The sequence below is a fragment of the Clarias gariepinus genome, chromosome 2, assembly GCF_024256425.1.
Source record: "Clarias gariepinus isolate MV-2021 ecotype Netherlands chromosome 2, CGAR_prim_01v2, whole genome shotgun sequence".
NCBI lineage: Eukaryota > Metazoa > Chordata > Actinopteri > Siluriformes > Clariidae > Clarias > Clarias gariepinus.
The window spans coordinates 29656076-29684063 of NC_071101.1; the positions used below are offsets into that span (position 1 = coordinate 29656076).

Below are 27988 nucleotides of genomic sequence, written 5' to 3' on the forward strand. Positions count from 1 at the left end.
TTTTTTTAGAATATCTGGGGGATTTTGTTGAAAAATTAATTTGTCTAACTGCCAATCCCTTTTTCTTATTTCAAATGCCCACTGGAATCATAAGAAAGACAGATTTCAGCACTGTTGCAATCAAATATACAACACCTAAAAATTATATACTGTCAAAGTTTCACACAACACTTTATTTAAAAATTGTGGACTACGCCTTTAGAATGCTAGGGCTCCCTTCCCATGGTTGTTCCTACAACTCTTTGAGAGATGAGCTTCTGTTTTTTTATTCTGCCAGAGATAACTTAACTTGTGTTTCATGCATACCATAATCAAGAGATTTAACCACAGGTTATTATGACCATGTGGTATGTACAAAACAAGGTCCAAGTTAGGAAGATTACAGATTTATTGTGTTATGATGTTTATAATGATTTATGTTTCATCCACATGGCCAATGGTCCTATTTAGAGGTGGTTGGAACGTCTGAATAAGGGACTTTTCTTACTGTACAAGAATTGGCTTAGATATGTTGCATGTTGAATATTATTGCCCTGTTTAGGGAAGCAATTGCAAATAAGGTCTTAAACCATGCAGAGGTGCAAAGCAGGTTTGGACATGAGATCATAGTGACCTTCTTTAATTAGAAGCATCAGAATGAATGAAGAAACCAGTACAGTATATATCACAGCTTAAAATTGGAAGTCTGTGGGATACCTTTCCTGTTTTACATCATCAATATACTGTACCACTGTATGACACTAGACTAGCTTAACATATAGTATACACGCAATAAATATACGTTGTAGCACAGCATTATTTGTGTGCACCATGTGTGCATATAAATGGTTGATTTTTTTTCTTTAATATAATCTAAATGAACAAAGTAAAATTCCTTTTGCCATAAAAGCAAACTGTAGTTACATATATTTGGTCTACAAAAAAAAAAAATCTCGCTCTGCAAAGAAATCCCAAAGTCAGTCAAATGCAAATTTATTTAGTTTCTAGAATAAAAAAAATCAGTGCAGCAACATATCCAGCAAGGTAAGAAAAGAAAATTAAAGAGTGCTTTAATGCTATTGTCTAAGATTATTTCTTGTTTTTGTTTGTTTGTTTGTTTGTTTGTTTTAAAGAATGTTCAAATGTTTAGTGCATACCTTACTGCACACAACTGTATGTCCAGGCTACAGCAAAGTATAACCAATGTTAAATATGTAAACTGTAAACTGCGCTAGAGAGTGGTTTTTAACTCAACACATTATTGTTGGTTTTAGGAAAACTGAAATTTGTCACAGGACTTGGGAGCTTTTTTTTTTCTTGAGAAGTCTGTCAGTCACTTTCAGTCAGGAGTTTATACAAACTTTTCCCCCATCTTTCTCTGTTTATTTACATTTAGTACAAAATAAGACATTTCTACCCGTTAGTGCTTTGCTTTTTTAAGATACTATAACATAAATAAACAATTTCAGTGTTCAAACATACAGTTCCAGTGTGACTGGACAGCTAACATATCCTACTAAGTTCCAGTTGGCAGTAGAAGGTTTCTTGTAGCAACAACAACTCAGTTTTTTCAGGCTATACTGTTTTTTTCTTCTTTACAGATATAAGGAACAGGAGTTAAAATGAAAATTCTTCCTCCTTATTTGTGAGTCTTATATTTTGCAGCAAAGTACCTTGACCAATTCTTTCTGCTTTTTTTCTGATGAATCCTGTTAATACCCAACTGATTTATAACCTCCTTTAGGTCCTTTATTTATCAGCATGATGTTAAATGTAAAAAAAAAACAAAAAAAAAACAGTCACCCAGAATGCATGTATAGTCCAGGGCATGCATCAGACAGTCCATTTTCTTGAGTCAGTATGGATACATCAGTGCATGAGCTTCTGGTAGTTCCTACTTATTTAAAAGACTGGTACCTACTGAAGTTAGCACCTAACCTCTAGGAGAAAGCAAATATAAACATTCTGCTGTGCAAAACGATGCTGTGAAGAGCTGAAGACTGTGAAATTCCTATTAGGTGTCTATATATATATATATATATATATATATATATATATATAAAATAATCTCTCTCTTGGTCATCAAGTCTTCCACCCAAGAAGTTCATACATGTCCTTATCCCAGCTCTACTGTCCTCAACACACACTTGTTCATTTGCAGGTGAACACCTCCGTCCTCTCACTGCAGGTGTTGCATTTCACAAAGCAGCACCACTGAAACTTGCAGTTACACTGCCACACCTTGGTGTACTGATGAGTGTTGTACCCTCTGCCGCAGCACATGAGGTCACAGCCATCTGTGTGTGGAGATGTTCTGTTACATAAACGGCCCTGCGTCCCCACGCTGCCTGTCTTAGCATCCTCCTCGCAGTAGTTGGGTGAACGCTCAATGTAGACCAAATCTGTTTCCTCTGGTTTTTGATAGCCCTCAACTTTCTTAACCTTGAGGAAGGTAGGCTGGCGTAGTCTACTGGCTCGAACTACCTCCACGTGGACTGCTTTATCGTACTTTTTCTTCAGCTCGTTCCCTATTTCTCTAAACTTCGGAAGGGTAGTCCAGCATGTTTTAGTGGTGCAAGAACCCGACACGCCATGGCATTTACACTCCCGCTTCATCTTCTCTTCCAACACCTTAGGACAACAAGGTAAACAAAAGTTACTATACATTATTAAAGTGCATGAACTTATGATATACTGTTATTATGTTGGTGATTTGTATGCACCATTGCACATGCAGCATTAAACATTTCTGGGTAATAATTTATAAAACCATCCTTTTATTTGGAGACATTTTCTTAAGCACATGGCATAGAGGTTAATTGCTCATCTATCCATTGTTTAGTCGGTCATGGGTCATAGGGGGCCTGGAACCTGTCCCAGGGTTAGGACAAAAGGACACAAGGCAGGGTACACCCTGAATAAGGTCAAACCATTGCTGGGTACAAGCACGCACTCATACAACCAGTCACACACTACAGGCAATTTAGAAACACTAATCAACCTACGTATTCGTCTGTGGAGGAAAGACAGGTACCCGTTACCACCAAGCTTGGCAGAGCATGCAAACTCCATGCACACAGACTGGAGGCAGGATTTAAACCACATGCTTGTACTGGTTAGCATTATAGTGTTAATAGTGTTTTAATAAATTATTTGTTTTTGTTTTCCTTTTATAATTTTATAATTGAATTTGGAAACATCAGACTAAGGGAAATCTCCAATCAAGTCGCCTTTGCTTGTTCTTCGTCAATTTCGTTTCGTTTGCTGCAATTCGACTTTGCTGGCCTGATTCACGCAGTCCCCTCTGAACAGTGGATGTTAAAATATGTCTGACACTTGAACTTCAAGAAGCATTTACAGTATGTGGGCTTTAATCTGAGGTGCTGGAAAATGGTCATTTTATTAAACTTATCCTTTGAACCAAGTCTTTCGTTCCTGAGACAAAAGGAGAGTCAGGAGAGTCAGTTTCATCTTAGTGTTTGATGGTTTTGGCGGGTGTATTTGGGAACATATTAGTTCTTATGATTTTCATTTTTTTAAAGTAATGATAGACTTAACTGAGTGTTTCTTGGCAAAATATGGATTTGTTCCGTATTTAATAGGGTTAATGACTCAGATTATTGATTCTGAGTATAGACAACTGATGGTCTAAAGCACACTAAAAAGGTAAGAAATTTCAATAACCCCAGACAAAGCATACCTGTAATTTAAAAACCATTCCAGGTGACTACCAGGTGAATCTAATAAGAGACTGCCATGAATGTGCCAAGCTGTCATCAGAGCCAAATGTAGATTCTTTGAACAATCAAAAATATAAAAAATATTCTGCGTTGCCGAACACTTCTTTGTTTACTACATAATTCCATATGTGTTCTTTCCTAGCGTGGATGTCTCCAGTATTAATGTACTGTATAATGTTGGAAATTATAAAAATAAAGAAAAAACACTAAAGGAGATGTGTCCAAAATATGACTGATGGTGTACCAAAATACATTAATGTTTTTACTCCTTCTACTATCCTTACAGTATAGATTATTTAACTAACACATGTCATAAGCTGGTAATTATAAAAAGAAAAAAAAATCATATAGACAATACAAAGTACACCATTATTCAATAACTTGTAGATCCACCTTTAACAGCAATAACTTGAAGTAATCTTTTCCTAACTGGCTTTATCAGTCTCTCACATCATTTTGGCCCATTCCTCTTTACAACATTGCTTCAGTTTTTTTGCGGTTTTTGGCCATTCGCTGATGCACAGCTCTGTTAAAATCCTGCCACAGCATATCAATTGGGTTGAGGTCTGGACTTACTAGGTTATTCCAAAACATTGATTCCTTTATTTTTTTAGCCATTTTGATGTACTGTAGATGTACCTATGTGCTTTGGATGATTGTTCTGTTGCATGACCCATTTACGACTAAGCTTTCGCTGTCAAACTTTAACATTTAACATGCTCAGTGAGGCCTGTAGGTTTTGAGATGAAGCTCTTGGGGTTTTTGCATTTGTCTAATCATTGCACTGTCTGACCTTAGGGTAAATGTGCTGACATGTCCACTTTTGGCACTTTTGAAAATGGTTTACCCGTTTCACAGTGAAATACAGCAACCATTGCTTCTCTAAGACTATTGCATATGTCTTACCCTCTTGGCCCTGAAACATACCTGAATGCTAGCAAAGTAACAAAGTTTTATACAGGTCTGCACACCTGCTGATGATGTTTAGCAGCGCTGGCCACAATTTTCCCCTCTTAAAGCCTGTAAAAGCAGTAAGGGGGTACTTGGAATTTCCTGTATGTTTTTCTTTCCATTTTGGATTTTTTAATTATTTAGATCAATTTTATGTTTTTGCACATAAAAATATAATTAAAAGAGGGGGCACTAACTTTTACACGTGACTGTAGATAGAAATAGATATAGATTTTCCTTTGAAACTTGTTTTGTTATAGGTTCAGCAGAAATTGTTCACGCTTAGTGGGATGATGTACAGTTCACCAAGTTTTGCCCAAAGTACTTCAAAGCTAGCTCAAACCACACACACGTCTGATAGCAATTGAAATACCAGAGAAGCAGCAGTGATCCTGCTCACTGCAGAGTCACATGGTAAATTAAAATCCTCTCGACCTACCCTCACAGTCTGTGATGCCACCACTTAACTATTACCATGGTGGCTTCTTTATAAAAGGCAAAAAAAAAAAAAAAAAACTTTATGCAATGAAGCACATATTCTGTTTTGAGTGCAACAGAAGGAGTCTCAGAATAATATCCTGTTACTGACTTTACACTTCATGATTCCATGCAATGGACTGGACGGGGACTGGCAGGGCTCCATCTGGCAACCGCAGACTGGGCTCCGGCTCGGCTCAGCCTGGCTCTTCCAGCACACACAATAAAGAGCTGCGTTATTAATTAGATCCATTTGCCACCAGAGTGCACGCTGAAGCAGAAGAGCTGTGCTGTTAGGGTGCATGTTATTTTATGTTCTTGGATGACTAATAACAAACAAACATGGCCAAGAGGAGCAGAGCCAAGCCAAACCAATGTTGGAATCCGGAGGATGCCACAAAATGGTGGAGGGAAAACGCACAGTAATTGGCTAAAGGAAAACAAGCTGTCAAAAATGTTTTGACTGTTACTTATCAAGCAAATCGTTTCCAAAATCACACCGTGTAAGCCTATGTGTGGGGTACGGCTTTATTTCATCGTATATTTCACATCATTATATATATATATATATATATATATGGAACATATGCATGTAATAAGTAATTCACTTTAGACATTTGTTCTACACAAACCTTAAACTTCACACAAACTATGCCATATTCAATGCAACAGATATATAGACAATGCTATTAAAGAACACCTACAGTTCTGTGAAAAAAGTATTTGGCCTGATTTTAACCTGATTTTTGAGTTTCCTTCTTTTTTTAAGATTCCTTTTTGTATATCTGTCATTCTTACATGATTCAGATCATTAAACTAATTTTTATATTACACAAAGATTACCTGAGTAAACACAAAATGCAGCTTATTAAAGAAAAAGCTGTCTAAATATGCCTAGCCTTATGTGAAAAAGTAATTGCCCCTAAACCTAATAACTGGTTGTACCACCCTTGGCGGCAACAACTACAATCAAGCATTTGCAATAACTGGCAATAAGTCTTTCACATCGCTATGTAGGAATTTTGGCCCACTCTTCTACGCAGAATTGTTTCACAGCCCTATTGGAGAGTTTTACAGCATAAACTGCTTGTTTAAGGATCTCAATTGGATTCAAGTCCGGAATTTGACTAGGCCACTCTAAAACCTTCATGTTTTTTTTTTTATTTAAACAAATCAGAGATGGACTGCTTGTGTGTTTCAGATCATTGTCCTGCTGCATAACCCAAGTGTGCTTGAGGTCAAAAACTTACTCTACTTCAGGATTTTCTGGTAGAGTGCAAAATGCATGGTTCTATCATGGTTCCTGAAGCCGTAAAGCAGCACCAGACCATCACACTACCACCATCATTTCTGACTGTTTGTATGGTGTTCTTTTTATAAAATGCTATATATATTTTACACCAGATGTCACAGGACGCACACCTTCCAAAATATAAAACTTTTTTTTCCATTAGGCCACAGAATATTTGACAATAAAATTAGAGGCTTTTGGCAAATACTGTATGAGATAAGCCTTTGTGTTCTTTTTGGCTTTCACCTTGGAACTCTCCCTGGATGCCATTTGTGCCTAGTCTCTTCTTTATTGCTGAATCATAAACACTTAACTGAGGCAAGTGAGGCCTGCAATTTCTTTTTCACATAGGGCCAGGTAGGTGTGGACAGTTATTTAGTTACTTTTTCAAAAATGTAATCCGTTTTTCAGACAATTTATGTAATCCGTGAGCCAGACAGTCATTCCCAATCCGTTAGTGTGTGTTTGTGAAAGTCGTCCTACAAGCCCCGACAAGCCCCGTCCTACAAGCCGCGACCCCGATAACCCCCCCAACCCCCCCCCCCCCCCCCCACCCCCCCGGCATTCCTGCTGTTATACCCCTATCTCATCTATGCGGTTTGACTATGCGAGGACCGCCCGGAAAGATGCAAACCTAATCACATCACCAAAACTCATTATGAATCATGATGAACCGTAATTATGGCCAACGTAGGTGAGATAGGGGTATTAGTAGTTAACAGATTATTGGGCAAACTTTGCTAAATGATGATGGTAGAATGATTATAAAGGTCTTAACTAAAACAACATACATGAGAAATCACAAAGAAGTCTTTATTTTCTGAAATGGAAAAGTACTGTAACTAGTTACTTTTATCAGAAAGTAATGCTGTAATGTAACTGATTACTTTTTAAAGGCAGTAATTTTGTAATGTAAGTGGTAACTTTAAAAAGTAACGTCCCCCAACACTGGTGTCCACAGCCCTTGGACATCCTGTGCACACATGACAGACCTCTGCTGTAATTTTTTACTTTTCTGATTATACAATCATCTTTGGTTTCATCACTAATTGTTATAAGAAAGCCTAACAAAAGGCCAAATCTCTATCAGAATAGTATGACAATGTTATCCTCCAGCAAAATGAAAGTGGACTATGAGAAGCTGCAGTGTATAATGCGCAGTCCATACAAATCGAAAGAGATGTATTAAAATTTCAATGATAGAAAGTCTGTAGTCTCTATATTGAGATGTTCGAATCCTAAAATCCACACAAACTTCTTCTGGTATAGCGCAGAGAGCATCCTGACTGACTACATCACTGTATGTTATGGCAGCTGCTCAAACCACAACCACAAGGCTCAGCAGTCTTGCAAATTACAACAAATGGCAACAGAAATTTATAACACTTGTTGCTCAAAAATCACGTTAGACCTCAGTCAACCAGCACTGTCTTCCAGATTGCCATCTGGCAAATGCTGTAACAATTTATAGTAATAGATATGCCTGCTAAAGAACAGTGTGCATCCAGTATTAAGCTCCAAATCCAACTGTGGGCCAGTTTATTTCTATTTCCAAAATCACTGTCACTTTACATACTTTCAGCCCTTTCATGTTACACTTGCCCACCTCGGCCAATACTTTGCCTTCTTTATATTGATATGTTTCTTCACCTTTCTTCACAAAGTATTCCTATTATATTTTTTAAATGTACAGTATTTAATTTCTACTATTTTCCTATGCGTGTGTATATGTCTTTATTTTTTATATTTTCTGCATATAATATTTAAACAATTAAGCTCAGCCTCACTATAACTATTTTAAATGTACATAAAGTACCATGCAAAAGTCTGGAGCTACCCGTCATATTGTCATAATATATTAAATTAAGTTATGCAGATAAAAATCTTTATTCTTTATACGTTAAAGTACATTTAAAAAAACAATTTTAAATTGGTTGTTTATGTAACAATCTCAACAGCAACCTCATTTCCCCTCACTTCTGTTCCAACCACTCAGCATTCAGCATCAGCAGTATAACTGTTCTGACCTTCTCTTCGTCACCTGTTTGTCACTGGTTCATGCCTTAAGTAAGATGATTTATTTTATGCTTAAATAATTTATAGGTCACTACAGTATGTTGCTTAACAAACAAAAACATTCCTCTGAAACTGGTCAGATACAGGAACTTCACTGAAAATGAGAGTCAAAAACTTAAAGGAGTTCCAAAAAAAGTACTTTAGGAAGCCAGAAGAACTATTCCTTAACACTACATTAAATACAAGAAAGTCTGACTCTTCTGCAAAATATGAAGAAATGAGAGGTGGCTCAAAAACAAAAACCCTTGAATGGTTTTAAGCATCATGATTACCTACTGATTAGAACAGAATATTCATCACATTATATAAGCAATGCCATACCTGATGGCATTGCATTCCTAGTGACTAAAAAAACAAAACAAATAAGAATTAAGTTAAAGCAGGAACATTTTTTAAATTACCTTTCTTCCTGCTTCATTGTTGTGCAGGTTCATCAGTCGGCGAGCGTTTTTTTTAATCTCCCGAGCATCCACAAACTTCCGGGAGAACTCAATGCCATGTTTGATGTCGGCGGAGCAGCCTCCCCACTTCCAGCCCTCTTCTTGGTTGTTATAGCCCTGTTTTTCACGATCGCAGCCACAATGGCTCATGTTGCCTTGGCTACATGCCGCTGTCACTGCATGGGCCACTCCAGCAGCTGTGATGGCATAGGTGAATGCAGCCTCCCTGCTGCCTGGGGAAAGAGAGATTAGCCTGTGATATCTGCTCCACTCATTAACAGTTTATCTCACTAATTGACAGCAATAGAATAATTCATCAAAATTTGGTCTGTACTTATGTTGCTAATGTTAATGATTTACTATCTAAATCATAACCATATTAAGATTATTTGAAAAATATAACTGGTAAATTATTGGTATTAAGGACTGTAAACCAGTTTAATATAATGGCATTGATAATAAAACCATTTTCAGTTTTCACATTAAAAAATGAAAAAATAAATTAAAAAATAAATATTTTTAATAAAATACATTGTGGCCTAACAAACAGCTTGTCTGAGCACCCAAGCCCTGGTAATCTGACAGTGCAAGAAAGTAGTGTAGGTGCTGTCCAAAGTGCTGAATTCCTCAAGCAAAGCACCTTGTAAGCCGGCCACATGAAAGAGGAAAAGGTCCACAGGCCTCTCTGTCTCCTGAGATGACTACAGATTTTCCAGTGGTATGCATATTATATGCCGGTCAAAACCTTGTGTTTAGCGCAAACTGAACTATGTTCAGGTTGCATTAAATGTCAGAAAACAAATGAAATATAAAATACTGTACTATTGTGTTCAAAACATTTTGGCTTATTTTCTCCCAATGTTTTTATTCTAAGTAGATTAGATGCCTAGACAATACCAATTCCCATTTTTATTTTTATTTTTTAAATTTTTATTTTCTCCTGCTCCCTTTCTTCTACATTTTTTCCTCCTTGAATGTCTGCCATAACTGGACACTGACTCACAACCAACTACTCATTGTTGTTCTGGTTACAATTCAAATTCTTTACAGTCAGCATGTGGTAACATAAACAGACACACACACACACACTGCTAAACACTGACGCAAACAGCTCATTACAAAGTACAGTGCCAACATAATAGTTAAAACATGTACATATACTGCAATTATAGAGGCACATGGGAAATAATAGATCATCAGGAGGATTTTTACCCCCTGTTCGGTCTGGGACTGCTGAAGCTGGTAATGAGTGCATATGACAGCAGTGTACAGAGAGAGGGAGAGAGACCGAAGGCTCTGTGTTTATTCTGTGGTCTCATCCAGGATATATTACTTTCTTTCCATATACTGTATCGTTGTTCCCTCCTATACCTACACATATAGAATATTATTCAGAAACTGTGGCTTTAGTAAGTTCTGTACTCTGCTGCAATCATAATGCATTATTATAGTGCATAAACTATTTAAGCACCAAATATAGGAAAATTTTAAAAGAGGTAAGTATGGCCACAGTTTTCTCCATCTGTCTCTTACTTCCTCCCCTTTCCTGTTTTGCAGTAGTGTAGTTATTGTTCTTTTTTTATTATTATTATAATTTTTTATAAATAAATAAATTGAAAGGATGTGAAGAGTCCAGCTCCAATGCTGTGACTCTGTTCCAGAAGGAACCACCCTGGGATAGCCTTGTGCAATGCCAGTGGAAAACTGGACCGACAAGAAAAACCTCAATGGATTTGGAGCAGTCCAGGGAGAATAACACAGCATTATTAAACCACGTGGCTTAAATGGTTCAGTGGCAAGTGTCTATGACAAGAGTCCAAGATGAGTAGAAAAAGGGAAAGATGCTACATATCATTTTCCTACACTCTGACCTATAGATACATTTAATTTACCTCAAAATCTATAGAAAATAAAAGATGTGCATCTTACTGTATGATGTGACAGCTGATTTCTTGGCTCTGATACATTAGAATGGACCATGAAATAAACTCTGCATGAAACAGCAGATCAGATTTACAACCATAGAGAGAACAATAAGTACTAAAACACTCAGTCTTTCTTTCTCCAGGATGCATTCCCTGGCTTCCCGATGTAGAAGCATACAGTTCATTCATACTTTTAAAACCAAAGACATTTAAGAAAACTGCTTTAACCAAAAAAGCACTACATCATCATAAAACAAAGACAACCAGTTCTGTTTTTAATGAAATCCACAGTGACAAAGTAATTACATCTGGGTTCTTCAATGAAGGTATTGTTACGGCTTTGCAGGAGATTCACTTAAAACTTCTCCTTCCCTATTAGGCCATTTCAGTACCTGTTAAATTTGGCAGAGTACACAATTGCTGAAAAATGACCTGAGAAGGCTGCACCATGATCTTTTCCTCTGCCTCAAAATGATATCTGGGAGAGCACTTGAGCATTTTGTGGTAACACATACCATATTAGTCAGAAACATTGAGATATTCCACACTTGCACCTTGAGGCTTGGGCACACTTAGCAACGTACGTAGTAAACGCCTACAGAGCTGTAGTGTTGATCTACAGGCAACTCCCAGTGACTACACTGTGCCTAGCTCTCCCTAGGTCTGAGGTTTGTCAAATGTTTATTCATCACTGAAACATTTGCCTCTATGCGTCTGTATGTAGTTAATATTGCACCATTTCTACCACTTACTCACACAAGGTGCCTAGTAATGCTTAAATAAATATAAAGAAAAAAGTGGCACCCGCTGGTGGTTGCAGGGTGCTGCAGCTCTGGAGATAGCAAGGTTAAAATCAATCTTCAGTCATTTTAAAAAGCAAATCAATTATAAGCCAAACTTACAAAGACACCATGTAGATTAATGCATTATGATCAGGATAATCACAAAGGGACTAAGCAAAATCAGTTGCCATTGTGGTTTTTTTGTAGTTTGTCCTTTTAGTAAAATACATGCATGCAGCAAGCCATAGTTGCATGCTCTAGCAGAAACAAAACTAAGCCGAGCTTTGTGTATCAACGGTAGAGAAACTGATTAATGAACTGTGCAATTTGGTTTTCCATTCAGCTTTATGTCACATTCCCTTGAGCATGTGTTCCCATCAAATTATAGACAATGTTGTGCTTCATAAGTTTTACAGTTAAAGGAAGCAGCAATGCCTTCTTGATGGGCAAAAAATACAGTGGTTTTGCCAGAGGGTCATATTTTATAACATATGTATGGCATGTACATGCGTTTTTATCCATACCATATACATATATATAATATTTCAATGTTACTTGGTGATTAAATTCAGTCAATTCATTTTCCTAACATTCAACAGACCTTTGTTTATGCCACTTAGATATTAACTCGACATAAATGTCACAAATTAAACTGCACCAAAAAAATCACAGCATAAACTGAGCAGAAGTCAGGATTTTACAGAGCTCATAAAGCAAAAGCTATAAAGTAGCTCTATAAGAGGAGGTCCCCTTTTACATTTGCATGCTCTTGATTTTTGTTACCTTGCCTATCAGGCACTAAATGATCAAATACAGTATATAGATTACATCTAATCTTTTCTCATCATACATACCAGTGGCTTTACATATGAAAATACACTGGGATATATATTTGAAGCAAATGTGAAAAGGGGGAAAAACCTCTAATAGGAATTCAGCCAGTTTCACCCTCTCCAATCAATGCAGTGTATTCATCGCATTGTTTGAAGCTGAGCAATCTGATCTCCTAACATCCTGTTTTAACACCTCCACTGTCCAGGCTAACAGAGGCACACAGATCAGCCTGATAACACAGCCTACTCACCCTTCCCTCTATCTGTCTTTCCATCCATCCATCTGTCTATCCATTTGTCGTTCCAAAGTTCCAGTCACGCCTACATTGGCTGAAGCACCATAGGCGGATACAGATTAGGCTGATAGTACTTCCTACCCAGTCATCCATCTAAATGTCCATTTGGGAATCAGGCCCTGTTGGCTAGCAGGGATAGGGCAGGGAGGGGAGGTTAACTGGGGAAACTGTGCTGCATCAGCACACACTCCTGTGAACAAAGGATGAGTAAAATCGTTCTTAATATAAGAATATTAATACTGTGTGATTATTGTTTTATCAAACGTGAAATGCGAAAAAGAAAAATAAACCCTAAAGACTGAAAACGTAAATCATATAAACGAAAGTATGTGAACAGTTAACCATTGTAATCTTGCGTGTTTGTTGAACATCCCATTTGTGATTTAGTCCCCTTTTGCTGGTATAAGAACCTGTACTCCTCTGGGAAGGCTTTTGACTAGATTTTTATTAAGTGGCCGTGGAGCTCTCCCATTCAACCACAAGAGCATTTTGGGGGTCATGCACTGATGTTGAGCGGGGAGGTCTTGAAAACAGCAGGCATTCAAATTCATAGCAATTGTTCAGTGGGGTTAAGGTCAGGGGACTGCACAGGCCACTCAAATTCTTCCACTAACACCTTGGCAAACCTTGAGAACCTGGTTATGCATCTTAATTCTAGTAATGAGAAACTGTAACACTACTATTGTGTTCTTTCAACTTGATTGAAGAGAAACATATGGAACCCATACAGTGCTGTAGTATTCAATTTTTTGTCAAATAGAATAACTAATTGATAGCACAGCACAACAAGCTAACATAAAAATGAATATTAATCTCTTAACAGTTATGCTAAAGACACATTAGAAAAGAAAATTCTGAAGCTCTTAGTAATACCCTCACACTGCAGTTAACAGGATCACAGCTGGGTATCAGCCTCTAATGTTTTTGCTTTATTCCTGTAAATCAGTAAATTGGTGTCTGTGTGCACCATTTAGATTTTGAATGAGAATATAAACACACAGAAAAGCCCTTTTTTTCTTTAAAACTGTATTAGTAAGGCTAGTTAAAACACCAAGAAAGTAGAATTTTACAGTTTTTATAGCTATCTAATCTGAACCCTTAACGGGAACAAGTGCCATCTCACTTTAAATCGGGACAATACCTTGTTGTGCTCAGTACTAATGCAAGAAATGCTTGCATTTTTTAACCAGTTAATGTAATTACCATTGCAACTGTGTGAAGTTTAGTCTCAGTGTGGCACAATAAGTGTAGCTATTATGACATTATTACTTAAAAAGAACATAACATGGTGGTAAATGTTTGTGCTGGATACATTATATATATCTCATTTATTACAGCATGCACATAATGTTGGAAGCCAAATATTCTTGCCTATCGCTTCTCACTTTTTCTCTCTAATAATAACAATTATATGATTCTCTCAAGCCAGTGTTTATTATAAACTTCAAAGCTTCTTGTCCCTTTTTCATAGTCTATTCCATGCATTCACATTCATTCCTATTTCTTCCTCTATAGAGCTTTATATAATTAAATTTCACTTAACTCTATAACCAGGACATGTCAGTTTCTAGTGCTGGTCTGGTTGCCGATAAACGTCCCATTACTCTTTAATTAAATGAAAATGATAAGAAAGCTCTAAACAAACCCAGGCAGGAAATGTACCCCAATGGGACACCAGTCTATTGTAGCACACTCTAATATCCTTGCTATCCAATCCACCCCTTCCTATACCTCCCTTTTGACAATCCATGTGGCTTAAATAACAGAATTATGGGGGGGTGGATGGGGTTCCATTGTCTCTGATTGAAATATTTGTGTCAACTGAAAGATGTATTTCTCTAGATGTAAATATAAATAAATATAACTATACATAATTAATTAATGTAAATAATTGTTATTTGGTCTAATGGATAATAGTATAAGACTGCAGCAAGGTGTTTATGCACTCCATACAGTAAATGAATAATTCCAAAGGGCTTTATTGGCATGGGAAACTAAATATTGGCAAATCAATTATGAAAGAAAAGCATAAATATCTATCGATAAATATCTATGGTGGTGTTGCCTTAGATAGCAAATTGCGTGACATCATCAGGAGGCACAGGACCCTAAGCAGATCTGGAACCAATATGAGTGCAATGCAAGTAATGCACAACTCTCATTCAAGATGCATTCCACATATTTAGCTGAGATTTTATGCTGAGTGCTATGAAGCTTCTGCAGTCCGACTGATCTAAATCATGTTGGAACCTTTCAAAGTTATGGTGAATTTAGTACATATTGAGTACTCTTTTCTTTCACCATACAGCCATTCCTGGCTATTTAAAGTAAATTGTGCATAAAGCTGAATTTGATCTGACCAATTTCACTAGCCAAAGCAGTATAGATCAAGAGGACATGGCAACACACCAACACACACACACACACACACACACACACACACACACACACACACACACACACACACAATTATGAATAGCCAGTACGCAAAAACCATTCCAGTTACGTTTCAAAACCTCTTTTGAAATGAGATATTTAGTTTTAATGCAGCATAATATTGCTGTGCTTGAAAAAAATCTAAATTGTTTAAGGTTGAAAGGTTCATCCACCTGCCCTGTTACTGGCCTTGTGGTGAAATGAGAATGGGTGGTACAAGTTTGTACTGGAGCAATTTTTCTCTAGGCTCGGTGACAAACTCCATTCACATGGATACACTGAATCACCAGGATGACAGAATGGTAAACGCAAAAGAGTTTGAGTACTTTTCTCTTTCAACACCTCTGTTGTGTAGTGGAGATTTGAATAGACTTGGTTACTAGTTCCATTTCCAACACAAAATTACAGGCTCTTTTTCATAGCTTTGCACTATACCAGCAACATACAAAATATATAATTGTTGACTTGACTGAAATGTATTGATACTGAATTAATTATTTAATGATTTATAATTGATAAATTAAGAATGTAATAACTAAATTTTTAAGTTAAATTACTATTAACTAAAACTATTCCTATAAAAACAGACTATAAACTTTAGCTATCTATAGGTTTTACATTTTCCTATTTCTTTTAACGTATCCATTATGTCTTTCAACAGTAGGATATAGAAAATCCTAGCCACCATTTTCCTTCCACAGATATTTATATTTCCCGGGTAATACTGAAATGTGGATCAGATTACCTGACCATTTTCTGAAACGGAATCTTTCCTTGAATGAAATCTCTAGAGGCTCAGTAATAGCCAATAACCCAGCTATTAATGTGTGCTGCATTGGAAAGCAAAAATAAAATGGCCAGAGATTGTCCAAGCTTGCTGTGACTGGCCAAGCAGAGCGCGAATCAGCTTTGTGGTTATATGACCTTTAACTCTTTGAGTTACTACACTATCCATTCTAGGAAAATAGTTGGCCAGGAAAAGGATCAGTATATAATTAAAATAAAGAAACTGAAATGGGGTGGATTTTTTTAACTCTAGAAGTTTCTAGAATGATATTTTTAATTAGCGGTAAAAGAACAATATGGATCCTTCAGACCCAAGTCAACAGGAGATCAAATGTGAAAAAAAAAGAACTGAAGCCATTACAAACAATTTCACCTCAGCTGTAGAATTATTTATATGGTTAAGAGGCTCAAACACTCGGTAGATAAAAACTGTGTTTTTTGGCCATGCTTGACTGTGGAACAGTTAAACTTCAACATTTGAATTTCTCTCAAGCCACTAATAAAACATTCTCTTTTTTTACAGTACTGAAAAAAAAACAGGCCAAATCAAATGAGTACAAAAGAGCTGATTAGAGAAAACTAGCTTGACATTGTATACAGATTACCTCTTATAATGAAAGTAATGAAACTACTTTTGTTATCATGGTATTCATAAAATGTTTATTATATTATCACAATATTGTATTAAAAATTATAACTACATGGTGGCCTCTGCTGTGGCTTTTAGCTAAAACCGAACCTCCAGTCGAGTTCATATCTTGCTTTACAATCAGCTGATTACTAAATAACCTCATTGTTCAATTTTGTTAGCATATCACTTTTAGCAGTGGACATTATCACAAAGCAGCTTTACAGAATTATCAATTTCAGATATAGATTTTACATTTATAAATGTATGCTCTAGCTTTAGACATGAGGAAGAAACCCTAAGATAAACCAGTTCTGATTATTGTTTGACTATATCCAGCTTCTGAATAATCCAATTAATCTGATTCCTTGACCTGCTATATGTTTCTACATATTGGCTTTTTGTTTGTCTGATAAAATTGTTTTAATAAAAACCTGCACTTAGGTCCATCTTTCTGCATCATGACACACAGTTTTTTAAGGTTTTGCATGTGATGTTAAAAGATGTGCAATTTCAGTGATCTTCAACAAAAACAGCAACTGCAAAAGCAATTGCTAGCTTAAATGTTAGACACTGCATTGAAAAGCAAACTGACTAACATACTGTAATACAGATTCACCACTGAAACAATCTCTAACAATCTACACACAATAAACACAAACAAGGCTAAAACCAGAACAGAAGTAAATTATTTTCATGAGCCTGGCAGTTACATTAAAGTTGTAATAAGGATATTCCTCACCTGGAGCAACAGCTCGGCACACCAGTTTGATAAGTGACTATGGTTTGAATATGGTCCTAATTAATTATTGCATAATTTTAGCATTTTACTCATATGTAATTTTTGGCTTAGGAATATTTTATTGATTTATTTGATTTTATTCTTTTTTTATGTTTGTATTTGTGTCTATTTCTAGTAAGTTATTATATATTAATAATAGTGGTAATGTAGTAGTAATTTATTTTTATAGTATCTAAAACTTTGCAGATTCATATGCAAAAAAATATATATCATGTACTATATTTATTTAATTGTAAAAACCTTTGTCCAAAATTAAAAAAGGAAAAAGAGCACATTTAGACAGCTAAGAATGGAAAGGGTTTAAACTTTCAATCTCACCACATTTTTACTACCAATAAAGCATTCTTAAAAGGAAAAAAAAAATTTATCAATGTCAATGCAATGTATCAGTGGCCTATGTATCTATGGCCTTCCCTAGAATGTCTCTCTAAAATGAAAAGCATTGTAAATCTTTGTTATACTTCAATTTGAACGAAAGACGAAAAGAGATAGAATAGTAAAACTTTTATAAACATTTAAACTAACTGGCTGACACAAATTACACTATACTGTATATGGATATATAGATGTGTCAAGTGCAGTATTCCTGCTAGATTTATTCAAAAGGATCCTGTCTTTAAATTATACAATTTTGATGCAATCAGAATTTTGCAGCGGGTCTCCGGTCCTAAACTCATAAAAACTAATCCCTTGTACAGACACAGATATACAATAACTGTCATGTCTATCCTTTCATTTAATTGACAATTGTTCCATATATATATATAAGTGATTAGATTTTTAGTTGCATGACTGAATGTGTGGTGACTGTGTAAAATGTAATACTATATTAGCCAATTTACAATTGTGGTTTTGTAAGAAGATAAAGTTCTTATATCTTTTTGTCTAAATTAGAACATGAACAAACTTTGCATTATGTCCGAGCTGACTCTCAAAACATTTAAAGCTTTCTCATACAACATCTAAGCCTTCAACAGGTTGGCAGTATTATATTATGAAGACTGCAAATGCTTCTTGTCCTAGTGAAGCTAAATGAGTTTCCAAATTTCTTTGACATTATATAGCCCTCACATAGGATATTCACCAAATGCACACAAAAATTTTGTTATTAAAAATGAGAAAGCTTAAAATTAAAAGCTAAAAAAATCCATGGTTTGTTATCATTCTGGGTCCAAATCACAATATGTTGATCAAGAGGCAGAAAACTAAAGCACGATTTTAATACAATCACCAATGATTCTTCTAAATGTCATCAAGCGAGATGTCCAACTGACCTTTTTTTTTCTCAGTGTGTACCAAAAATAGCCTTTATCACAGACTGACCTACTCGTAGTTCCTGGCCAAAGACGGTTCGCTCTCCCAGGGCCGAGCAATTCCAACGACCATAGCGGAACTGGTATTGACACTCATTGATGCCCAGCTGAGCCCCCTCGCCTATTACAATGATGGCGTCAGGGCGACTTTGGCAGATGGCCCGCTGGCGGGGAGCCAGGCCTGGAATCTTATTGCAGATGATGTTGGCACCCAGAGCCACCACAGAGGAAAGGGCCCTTAAAGGGGAAGAAAAGCAGAGACATAGTTAATTAGAGTAGAGGAGCAAACTGATACACATGGTGCATTTAGAATATTTTAAATATTTTATATAATGTAGTAAATCTGACAAAAAGGTATATATTATACAAAAAACGATTGTTATTTGTTTGTTTATTGTAACTATTGTTACTATTGTTATTGTTTTATATACTACTATACAACACATTTAACAGCATTAAATGCTAAAAATGTGTAAAAATTGATTTATTGTAAATATTTAATTTAATATCTTAAGGTTTAAAAGGTTTAAACAGGAGATTAACTATTTATAGCAATTTAGCAGACATAAAATAATAAAAGGACAGTAGGTAAATAGTGCAAAGACAAGTTATAGTTACAGCAACACATCACAGCCTTTTGGAAAATAGAATACAGTATATATTTTAGAAGGACAAACATTTGACAATGTATGTCAGAATGGTCAGAGAAGAAAATGATATTTTGTTTATTTGCTTGTGGATGAGGTCCGTCCACAACGGTTTGGCATAAGTCCCTGATAAAATAAGTTGGGTTGGTTCACTAATTGTTAGGTAACATAGCTGGAATTGTTTCCAGACCAAACCATTGCCAGGCATGCCGCAGGCAACTACACAATTTGTAATTTCTGCTTCACAAATTTAGAAGTGGTTCACATGTTGACCCTGAAGTCACCATAAATGTTATTCCTTTTAATTTGGGATCTCACAGTGTTTACAAAACAGAGATGGTATGACACAAGTAAGAGTTCACAGGAGATTCACACACCATTCATAGACGTTTAAATGCACCACAGATCTAAATGTGTTGCCTTTTTAAACATATAAAACATCCATGGTTCGAATACAATTTCATATATTCTTCTATTTTTCACAATAAATACTGTAAACACTTATCTAGCTGCATTTCATATCTACCTAAGATAATGGGTAAAGATGACTGGTTTATACTAAGCTGCAACCTCAACAAAGGGATCCTTTTGATCAATTCTCAAGCAGCATATTCAGAAACCAGCACTCTGCCCAGCGTTCTGTTCTTCTGTTGATTTAGTCCTGACAATCATTCCTAAATAGGCACTGGATATTTTGGGCATAGTTTGTGCTTGTGAAAGGGCGGTGTTAAACAACCTAGCCCTTTTGTTTACAACAATCTAACCCATGCAGATATACTGTATGTCTTTCAAACAGATCAGACACAAGGCCCATAAAAACCCATGGTAGTACATGAAGCTTTGAAGTATGACGTCGAACACTGAGGACTCCACCACAAGCAGGGCAGGCTGCAGCGTGCAAGCTGTGTGTCAGCGAAAAAAAAATGAGTGGAGGGGATGGGGGTAGGGAACTTACAACTTATGGATTCCCTTTCAAAACACATGAAAGTGAGGAAAAAAGGGAGGGAATGCTCATTGGAAATTGGATATTGTTGGCTTGTGTCTACTTTAGTTGCATTTCCATGTCCACGAAGGCTTAAGAATTATTCTTAAATGCAAAACCACATGTGCAATGAAGACGGAGATGAGGAACCAACAAATGTGTCCTTCGCTCCAAGATTGGGGTACATCTCTCGTCTCTGAAGAGAATCAAATCCATGTGTTTTGGACCGCAAATGGAACCAGGTAAAGGAATATGTACAATTGAAACGTTTATGTTAAAATCTAAGGTGTTGCAGAAGTAGGACCCTAAGACATTTTTTAAAGGTAATTGCATGAACTGTATAAAAGAAAGAATGACCTACAATGTTTTAATTTGTCCATTGAGGACCACATCATGAATGAGGCTATGGACACTTACTACTGCCCCATATCCCACTGCCAGACCAAATACTGCCAGCCAGACCAAACACTGCAAGATATTGGTGTATTTTCACTTAAAATTGTAACTGCCCTTAGTGAATATTTACTTCAGAGACACAGGCCAAATTAACACAAAAATAAAAACTAACAAATGTATATTGCTTTTAATATAAATTTTCTAAATCTACGATTCAGCACAAATGTGAATTTCTGAACCATATTTCTGTAAGCATTCTGATTCGTGCTACGGACAAACATGAGAAAAAGAAATTTAATGTATTCTCACACAAGCACATTTTAGACCATTTCTAAAATGTTTGATAAAACTAGGAGCGTTCAAGTCAAACCAGGACTTTTGATTGTGCAGATTAAGAGAGCACTAAATAAATCTAATTTACTTTACTAGTGCTTGGATACCATCAAGGTAAACAGTTTTCTTAATATGCTGAAGCCATGATCAGACTACCTGCTTCATGTCTGAAACACTGGCCCTTCCAGGAACTTGAATTGTTCTACTTTAATTGTTCTAACCAGGACTCCTTTAATTGGAGCGAGATTAGGACTGTACAGGGGATGTGACAATAAATTCAAGCCGAGTTTGTGTAATGTGCAAGTGGTGATCATAAGTGATTGTGTGTATAGTTTCCACAGACAGTAGGCTTTGAGGCACATTGTCATTCACAAACATATGACCTTCTCTAAAACGTTTTTACCATTTAAATATTCTTACTGTGGCTAATTAAGTGTCTCACCGCCATACTGTGCTTGAAGTCTTTTAATGTCAATCAGTTTTACGCTTTCATTAGAAAGAAATTTCACTATATGTCCCAGTTTGACTTGAACACCTCTTATATATTACTAAACTTTTAAACTACAGATGTTTCCCTGAAGATATCCCCAAAGATTCCAAATTTACCAGTGACTATACATGTTATAAGAATTTTCTTTTCTCATTTGCCTTTTTGAAGTGGTAATTCCTTAACATCTATATAATTATTTGATTTTTGACACTTATACAACATAATACATCACTATACCATTATTGTCAGAGCAGCTATGGGAACATGCAGATTTCTAATGAGCAAGTCAAGTGAGACAGAAAACAAACAAATAAAAAGCTAATACATTTGAAAGACATATTGAGAGAAAGATAATTATTTTATCTTTCTCTGCTTAATATACTGCATAGATACATACTGTGCATCTGCATATCTGAAAAAAGTGCAGTGCACTTTGTTCTATAATACATATTGTGTTTTCAAACGGCAAAAAGCTGACTCTGCTCCAGTATCCTGTATGTAGCTATTATCCCGTTTTAACCTCATTTGTAAATATTCTTTTCTAAATTATGCAGAAATTAAATTGAAATTATTATGGAACAAGTTTCACTTTATATTACTGAACCATTCCCTCTTATTGTTTACTTGGTGTCCACTAAAGGTTTTGTGTAATAGCATGCCAGTTTTCCAGCAACTAAAATGGATAATATAATGCCTTGACTGACATGTCTGCTTAGTGGTAATTTTGGTTTAACAAGCTGAACATAAACTTTATACCTCAGGCCAGGTTATGACGAGGAAGAGGAATAAAGCGGGGGCTAGAGACAATCACTGGCTGGCAGGTCTGTGGTGATGTCACTCTACCATTGCATGTAGTCAACACTGTTTGTTGATCGTGTCATGGTCTGGTGGTGAGGCTTTCAGGAAATCCTTGTGTGTATACACAGTGTACTGCTTACCACCTCTGCCATTCAGTTACAGTGGTTTTCACAGACCGGCGAAGGTGAAAGTTAGACAACGCTACACTAAGTTTGTACAGGCTCAGCAGTACTGAAAGGATTAATAGGTTCATAGGCTTCGTGGCAAATGAAAAAGAGCAAAAGATCGAGGAGTTTTTTGCTCGAAAGCACACACACTTTTCTGGTAGTTCTATAAACAGAATGTAAAAACATTAATTTAATTGGAGAACCATTACATATAAACCATGCATTGGTTGATGGAATTGTGGTTGATGGAATTGTGGTCGATGGAAAATATAGCGAAATAAATCTAACATGTACCATGAGAAAGATTTCAACATGAGCAAGACTTTCTGGTAAATGATAAATAAATATTCCTGCAGACAAGTAAATGCACTCTACATTTAAACAAGAGAAAATAAATGGTCTTTTTGTGCTTGGCTTAAGATATCATGCAGTTCAGTGTCCACTTAAAACAAATCTGACTAAAACAACCTCAAAACTACCAATGTGAACTGGCTGGCACCAGATGCTTACGGGAAACTCTCCGATCTCAAACCCCACAACTTCGCTCAGTTCCTACAATTTACATTCACACAAAGGGAGCTGGAAGAAAAATAGGTTTTATTTGATTAAACTAAATTTGGAAATCTGTTGATGATTATAGTTTTATTCATACTATGTTGCAACATGACTCCGCTAACAGAAACCGTTTGAGTACCAGGTCTGGTACATAAACAGTGTAAAACAAAATGTACACAATATTGACAGAGAATATTATATTAAAACATATTATTATTATTTTAGATTCATTATTAACTAGTGCTATTGTTCTACAGTTTGATTAGAAATGAACTACTTTTATACTAATATTGAAATGGTTGGTTTAAATGCTTTTTCTAATGCTGTTCATGTTTTTGTTAGGGAAGTAGCAGCAGCATTTAGGTAGTAGTAGTAGTAGTAGTAGTACTGTAGTAGTAGTAGTGGCATTTTGGTAGTAGTAGTGGTAGTAGTGTAGTTGTAGTAGCAATATTAGTAACAGTATGGGTTTTTATGTTCAAAAACCTGTACAATTTACTATATTTAAAAAAAGGTCTAAAAAAGACAAGTCATTTGTAATGTGCAAACCGAGGCTACACTGGGCCACTGGGACCAAAAGCCACATCTATTTTAACCTTGGACTTGGGGTATCTGGCATTTAACTTCTGTGTAGTTCTACAGTTTCCCAGGGCACAAGGACCAACCAGGATCCAACAGGTGACTGCATACTGTGTGTGTGTGTGTGTGTGTGTGTGTGTGTGTGTGTGTGTGTGTTTCTTTCTTTCTCATGTGTCTTTCTTTCTCGGTTTTTCAGATTTTTTCCAATGCCTCTCTCTGTCTCAGGTGAGTCAAACCCTTAAGTTCCCCCCTAGGGTATAACTAGGAGTTAATTGAGTGCTATTAAAGATTTCCTCCTTGGAGAAACCACAGGTAAAATGAGACAGCACCTGTGCGAGAATGCAAGCAGCCCCGATCTCCCTGAACATTTCTGCCACTTAGTGGCCAAATGAGATCTATTCTTTTTCTGGTCGCGTATCAACTTTACTACAGTGTCTTGTAGAAAATTAATAGCACAATTTTTACACACTTGTTTTTTAGACGCCTTATACTGGACTATATTTAGAGGCAGGTAGAATTATTTATTTTACCTGGCACAAGAACCTTACTACAAATGTAGCCTTCTTTATTTACTAAATTGTATAAGTTGCAGTACTTTCATGAGAGAAAGTTTACCAGAAATTGCAGTGTTGAAAGGAATAGGCAGTAAGACAGAGCCACTGCGGGGAAGCAGAGTTGCGATGGTGTAACCCAGCAGTTGTGCTCTGATGCTCAGACTTACAGGTAGCTGCCGCTGGTGAGGATGAGGAAGATCTGAGGGTAGTAGACTGACAGCAGCACAGTGCGCGACGAGAACACGATCATGGTGACATTAAGCGAAGTGCCGCTTGCAGTCCGACGGTAAAACGAAATGGCGATCTCCGGTGTATCCTTTGAGTCGAGCGTTAAGCTGCACCTCTTCTGTTTGCAGCTGCTTGGTGGAAGAACGCGAGCTTTTTACGCGGCGCAACAGCAGCAGCAGCGGCGAGCGCGGAGAGCCAGTGTGTCATGTCTCTGCGGGCGAGGCTGTTACCATGTGGTTGCCAAACTGGAACGATGATGGTTTTAAGGATTTTCGGATGGCAGGGGGAAACTCTCTCTCTCTCTCTCCCTCTCTCTCTCACTTTCTCTCTCTGTCTTTCTCTCTCTCTCTTGATCCGGGGGCTGCCATTGGGTAGATGCGCAACTGTCCGCCCACTTTACTTTTGACAAAAGGGGCAACCCTGAGTCCAGTTTCAATAGCTCGTGGATGCACGGCTTCAGTCTGATTTTGGCTATGATTCGGCATACCTCAGGGTTTATTCCAGTGTCCTACTTGTTTACGCATCAACGTCAGCAACAGGTATGCCCAATGATTCCATCTCACCAAACACGCAGGTGCCATGTATTCTTAGTTCATGTAGAAGTTCCAGCATTTTATTAAGACAAACTGATAAAATAGATATATAGAGTAATAAAGATAAAAATCCATAAATAAACAGGATATGGGACTTTTTGAAGAGGCAGACTATAGTCTACTGTTACTTCCAGGCTGAATGAGGTTATCTGTCTGCACAAGCACCTGAAAGCCTGCCTGTCATCACCTGCTGTCTCGTATCGCACTGAAGTGCTACAGTCGTGGTGGGTTCTTTAGCTGCCGAGGGCCTGAGGGGAGCAAACAGGTTTAGCCTGATAAATCAGAGATATCTGATAGGCTTTGCTCTGCTCTTCTCTGCACATAACTTACCTGCTAAAACACTGGGTATCATATATATCATACTTTTTTCACTTACACTGAATAACTAGTAATGATGCATAGACAGATCACTAGAGTATACAGGGTTTCCCAAAAGTCTCAATTTTTAGGAGAATTTTGCCTAATTAACCAATTTCCTAGATGACACCAGATGTGTTAAGGGGAATTCAACGTGAATTAATGATGTGTTTATAAAGAAATCGCATTTACAGTAGATTATTATTCTTTTTCTTTTTTATTATTCTATTATTCTTTTTCTTTTTTTTAAGTAATTCCTCCTATGTATGGAGACTTTTGGGACACCTTGTAAATTCCCCAGAGTGTTATTTGCAGGACAATAGCACTCAAGCCTAATGCCATGAAAATCCTCGAAGCAATTTTTTAAAACCATAATTAAAAGAAACCTTTCTATTCATCAGTCAGCAGGGATTAGTAAAACCAGAATAAAATCAGTCTTTACTCTGACCGTCTTTGCCTTTTAAAATTGCACCTGTTCTCTTAGGTACACTGTGGTGTCATTTTTTATAAGGAAATTGCCTGGTAAGGTATTCCAAGCATCTTGGACAGCTTGCCATAGCTCTTTTGTAGACTTTGACTGTCTTACTTGCTTATGTTTCTGCAGGTAATTCCAGACAGCCTTGATCTCAATGTTATCTGAAAAGTGGTCTGTTACTTAATAGCCTCCTTTCTTTAGCAGCATGCAAAAAAAAAAACTATGTAGCCCTGCATTTATGTTTATTTGTTTATGCATTTATGTATTTGTTTGTTTATTAATCTTTTGGAGGTGAAATGAATGCATGGACGTTTTTCTAACAAATACGAAAAAAATACACATTAAAAAAAGATAGCAGAAAACAATGTAAAACCTTTGCACAGTACACGTATGTGGTCTAGAGCAGAGTATTTTAAGGAGGATGTAATTATGGCATACCTCAGCTAATAACAGGTACATGCTTGTAAAAGCAAACGTGTGTATTTTCCTTGCCTGTTATGACTGTTTTATTAAGTCTCCTGCAATCATACATTCTTGGAGACTACAGGTGAGGTGATTGCAAAACGCAGTGTGAGGGAAGGAATGTGGAAATACAGCTCGAGCCGTGCCGTTATTAATGAGGGTTAAGAAAAAAGAGAGAGAGAGAGAGAGAGAGACGTTCCTTGATTTGGCCTAAACATGCTTCTGACAACTATGCAAAGCAGTTTAGAAATGTACTAATACTGGTTACTAGTGATTAGTACTTTAAGTGCACAGTGCTACTATAAGAAGAGTGGTATTAGAGTCACTTAAACAACCTGTATTTTAGTTACATTGCCAACAAAGTAAGGCTCCGTCGCCTTCTAATGCGTGTGGGTTATGTTGTAAGGGTATACATGTACCCATTACGTAACCATATGACCTAAAATCTATATTTAAAAAAGGTATTGCTGTATAAAGACAGAACTCACCCGAGTCGCAAATAAACGATGGTGAAACAAAGCAGCACTTGAATCATCCACTGCGTTAGGGATCTGCGCATGGTGTTGAGAAGCGCTTTGCCCGGGCCATTAACTCCCCCAGCTCCACTCACATTGGCACTCTTCACTTCAGCGTGTAGCTACAGGTGAAGCGACTGTATCTGTCTGCCAGACAAGGCGCTCCGAGTTCCTTTAAAGGCTTCGGGAATCCGACACCCATAGTGAAAGTTAAAATAAAGCTAATAGATGCTATACAGGCTTTTGTTTGGAGTAGAATACGCACGCACACACGCGCGCGCGCCTACACACACACACACACACACGGGCAAATTGAGAAGCGAGCCCTTGTCGTGTTCAAAGCTACATTCCCTCCGCCGTTTCAAATGCCGATCAGAGTTTTGTTTCTCTCTCTCTCTCTCTCTCCTCGTCAGGTGAACCTGCTTCTCAAGTTCCCTCTTTGGCACTTTCTGTCCTCCTCTCCCTCCCCGGCGGAATGCCGAAGGTGGAGGTTATCAGGTTCCAAAGCGCATCGACTGCTGCTCTCGGTGTCCTGACGACATCTTACGTTCTTTCCGCCAGTCGGCAGGTAGGCGAATACAGGTAGGTTAAGCCACGCCCACAGTCTGTATGTTCTATATGTATGGACAAACTTCATCAGCTGCATCAGTGACCTGCACTTTAGAAAAGGCTGTAAATGTATGGCATTTATTTAACAGCAAACTACTAATTTATTTTTTATTTTTTTTACAGGATACTGTAAAATATATTGACTAATTGAAATAGATACAAACCCTGTTTAAGGTCATTTTAAATGTTGGGAAAAATCTTGATTTAGTAAGTTTAGGTAGTTTTATCAGACATTGTTGATTTAATATAATAAAGTTAAATTAGTTATGGTGGAAGTGCTGGAATTAATAAAAGCTAGTTTAACTACTTATGGTGGAGGTGGTTAAATCAGTAAAAGATTTGATTAACAGATCAAAAAATTATGCGCTTAAATTCTGGGGCCACCAAAACGCCATGGCTGATGCCTTAAACAAGCCTCCTACCCTTTGTTCAAGTTGCTTATTAAATGATAAAAGAATAAAAAAAATAATGACATGGACTGGGGTATGTTTTATTA

At 36.9% G+C, this 27988-nt stretch overlaps 1 protein-coding gene across 2 annotated transcripts; it reads right to left on the bottom strand.

Moving 5' to 3' along the window:
• Positions 1 to 2055: 2055 nt before the first annotated feature.
• wnt7bb (wingless-type MMTV integration site family, member 7Bb) lies at positions 2056 to 27405 on the bottom strand. Of its 2 annotated transcripts, none has more exons than XM_053491024.1 (4): positions 26857 to 27405; positions 18766 to 18992; positions 8916 to 9187; positions 2056 to 2610 (listed from the first exon to the last, which is right to left on the bottom strand). In XM_053491024.1, exons 1-4 carry the CDS (start codon positions 26925 to 26927, stop codon positions 2131 to 2133), a joined length of 1050 nt encoding a protein of 349 aa, XP_053346999.1. In that variant the 5' UTR covers positions 26928 to 27405; the 3' UTR covers positions 2056 to 2130. The 2 variants fall into 2 exon arrangements, with proteins under 2 accessions (XP_053346999.1, XP_053346998.1); XM_053491023.1 differs by lacking the exon at positions 26857 to 27405 and adding an exon at positions 24421 to 24661.
• Between the last annotated feature and the right edge of the window lie 583 nt (positions 27406 to 27988).

What these genes read in the sequence shown, in the direction of transcription:
- wnt7bb (XM_053491023.1), bottom strand. Translation starts at nt 24,503, where the DNA reads ATGATCGTGTTCTCGTCGCGCACTGTGCTGCTGTCAGTCTACTACCCT. An exon ending in CTCACCAGCGGCAGCTACCT is followed by an intron (nt 18,993 to 24,420) that starts GTAAGTCTGAGC and finishes TTCCCCTTTAAG; the next exon opens with GGCCCTTTCCTCTGTGGTGG. An exon ending in ACAATGAAGCAGGAAGAAAG is followed by an intron (nt 2,611 to 8,915) that starts GTAATTTAAAAA and finishes TGTTGTCCTAAG; the next exon opens with GTGTTGGAAGAGAAGATGAA.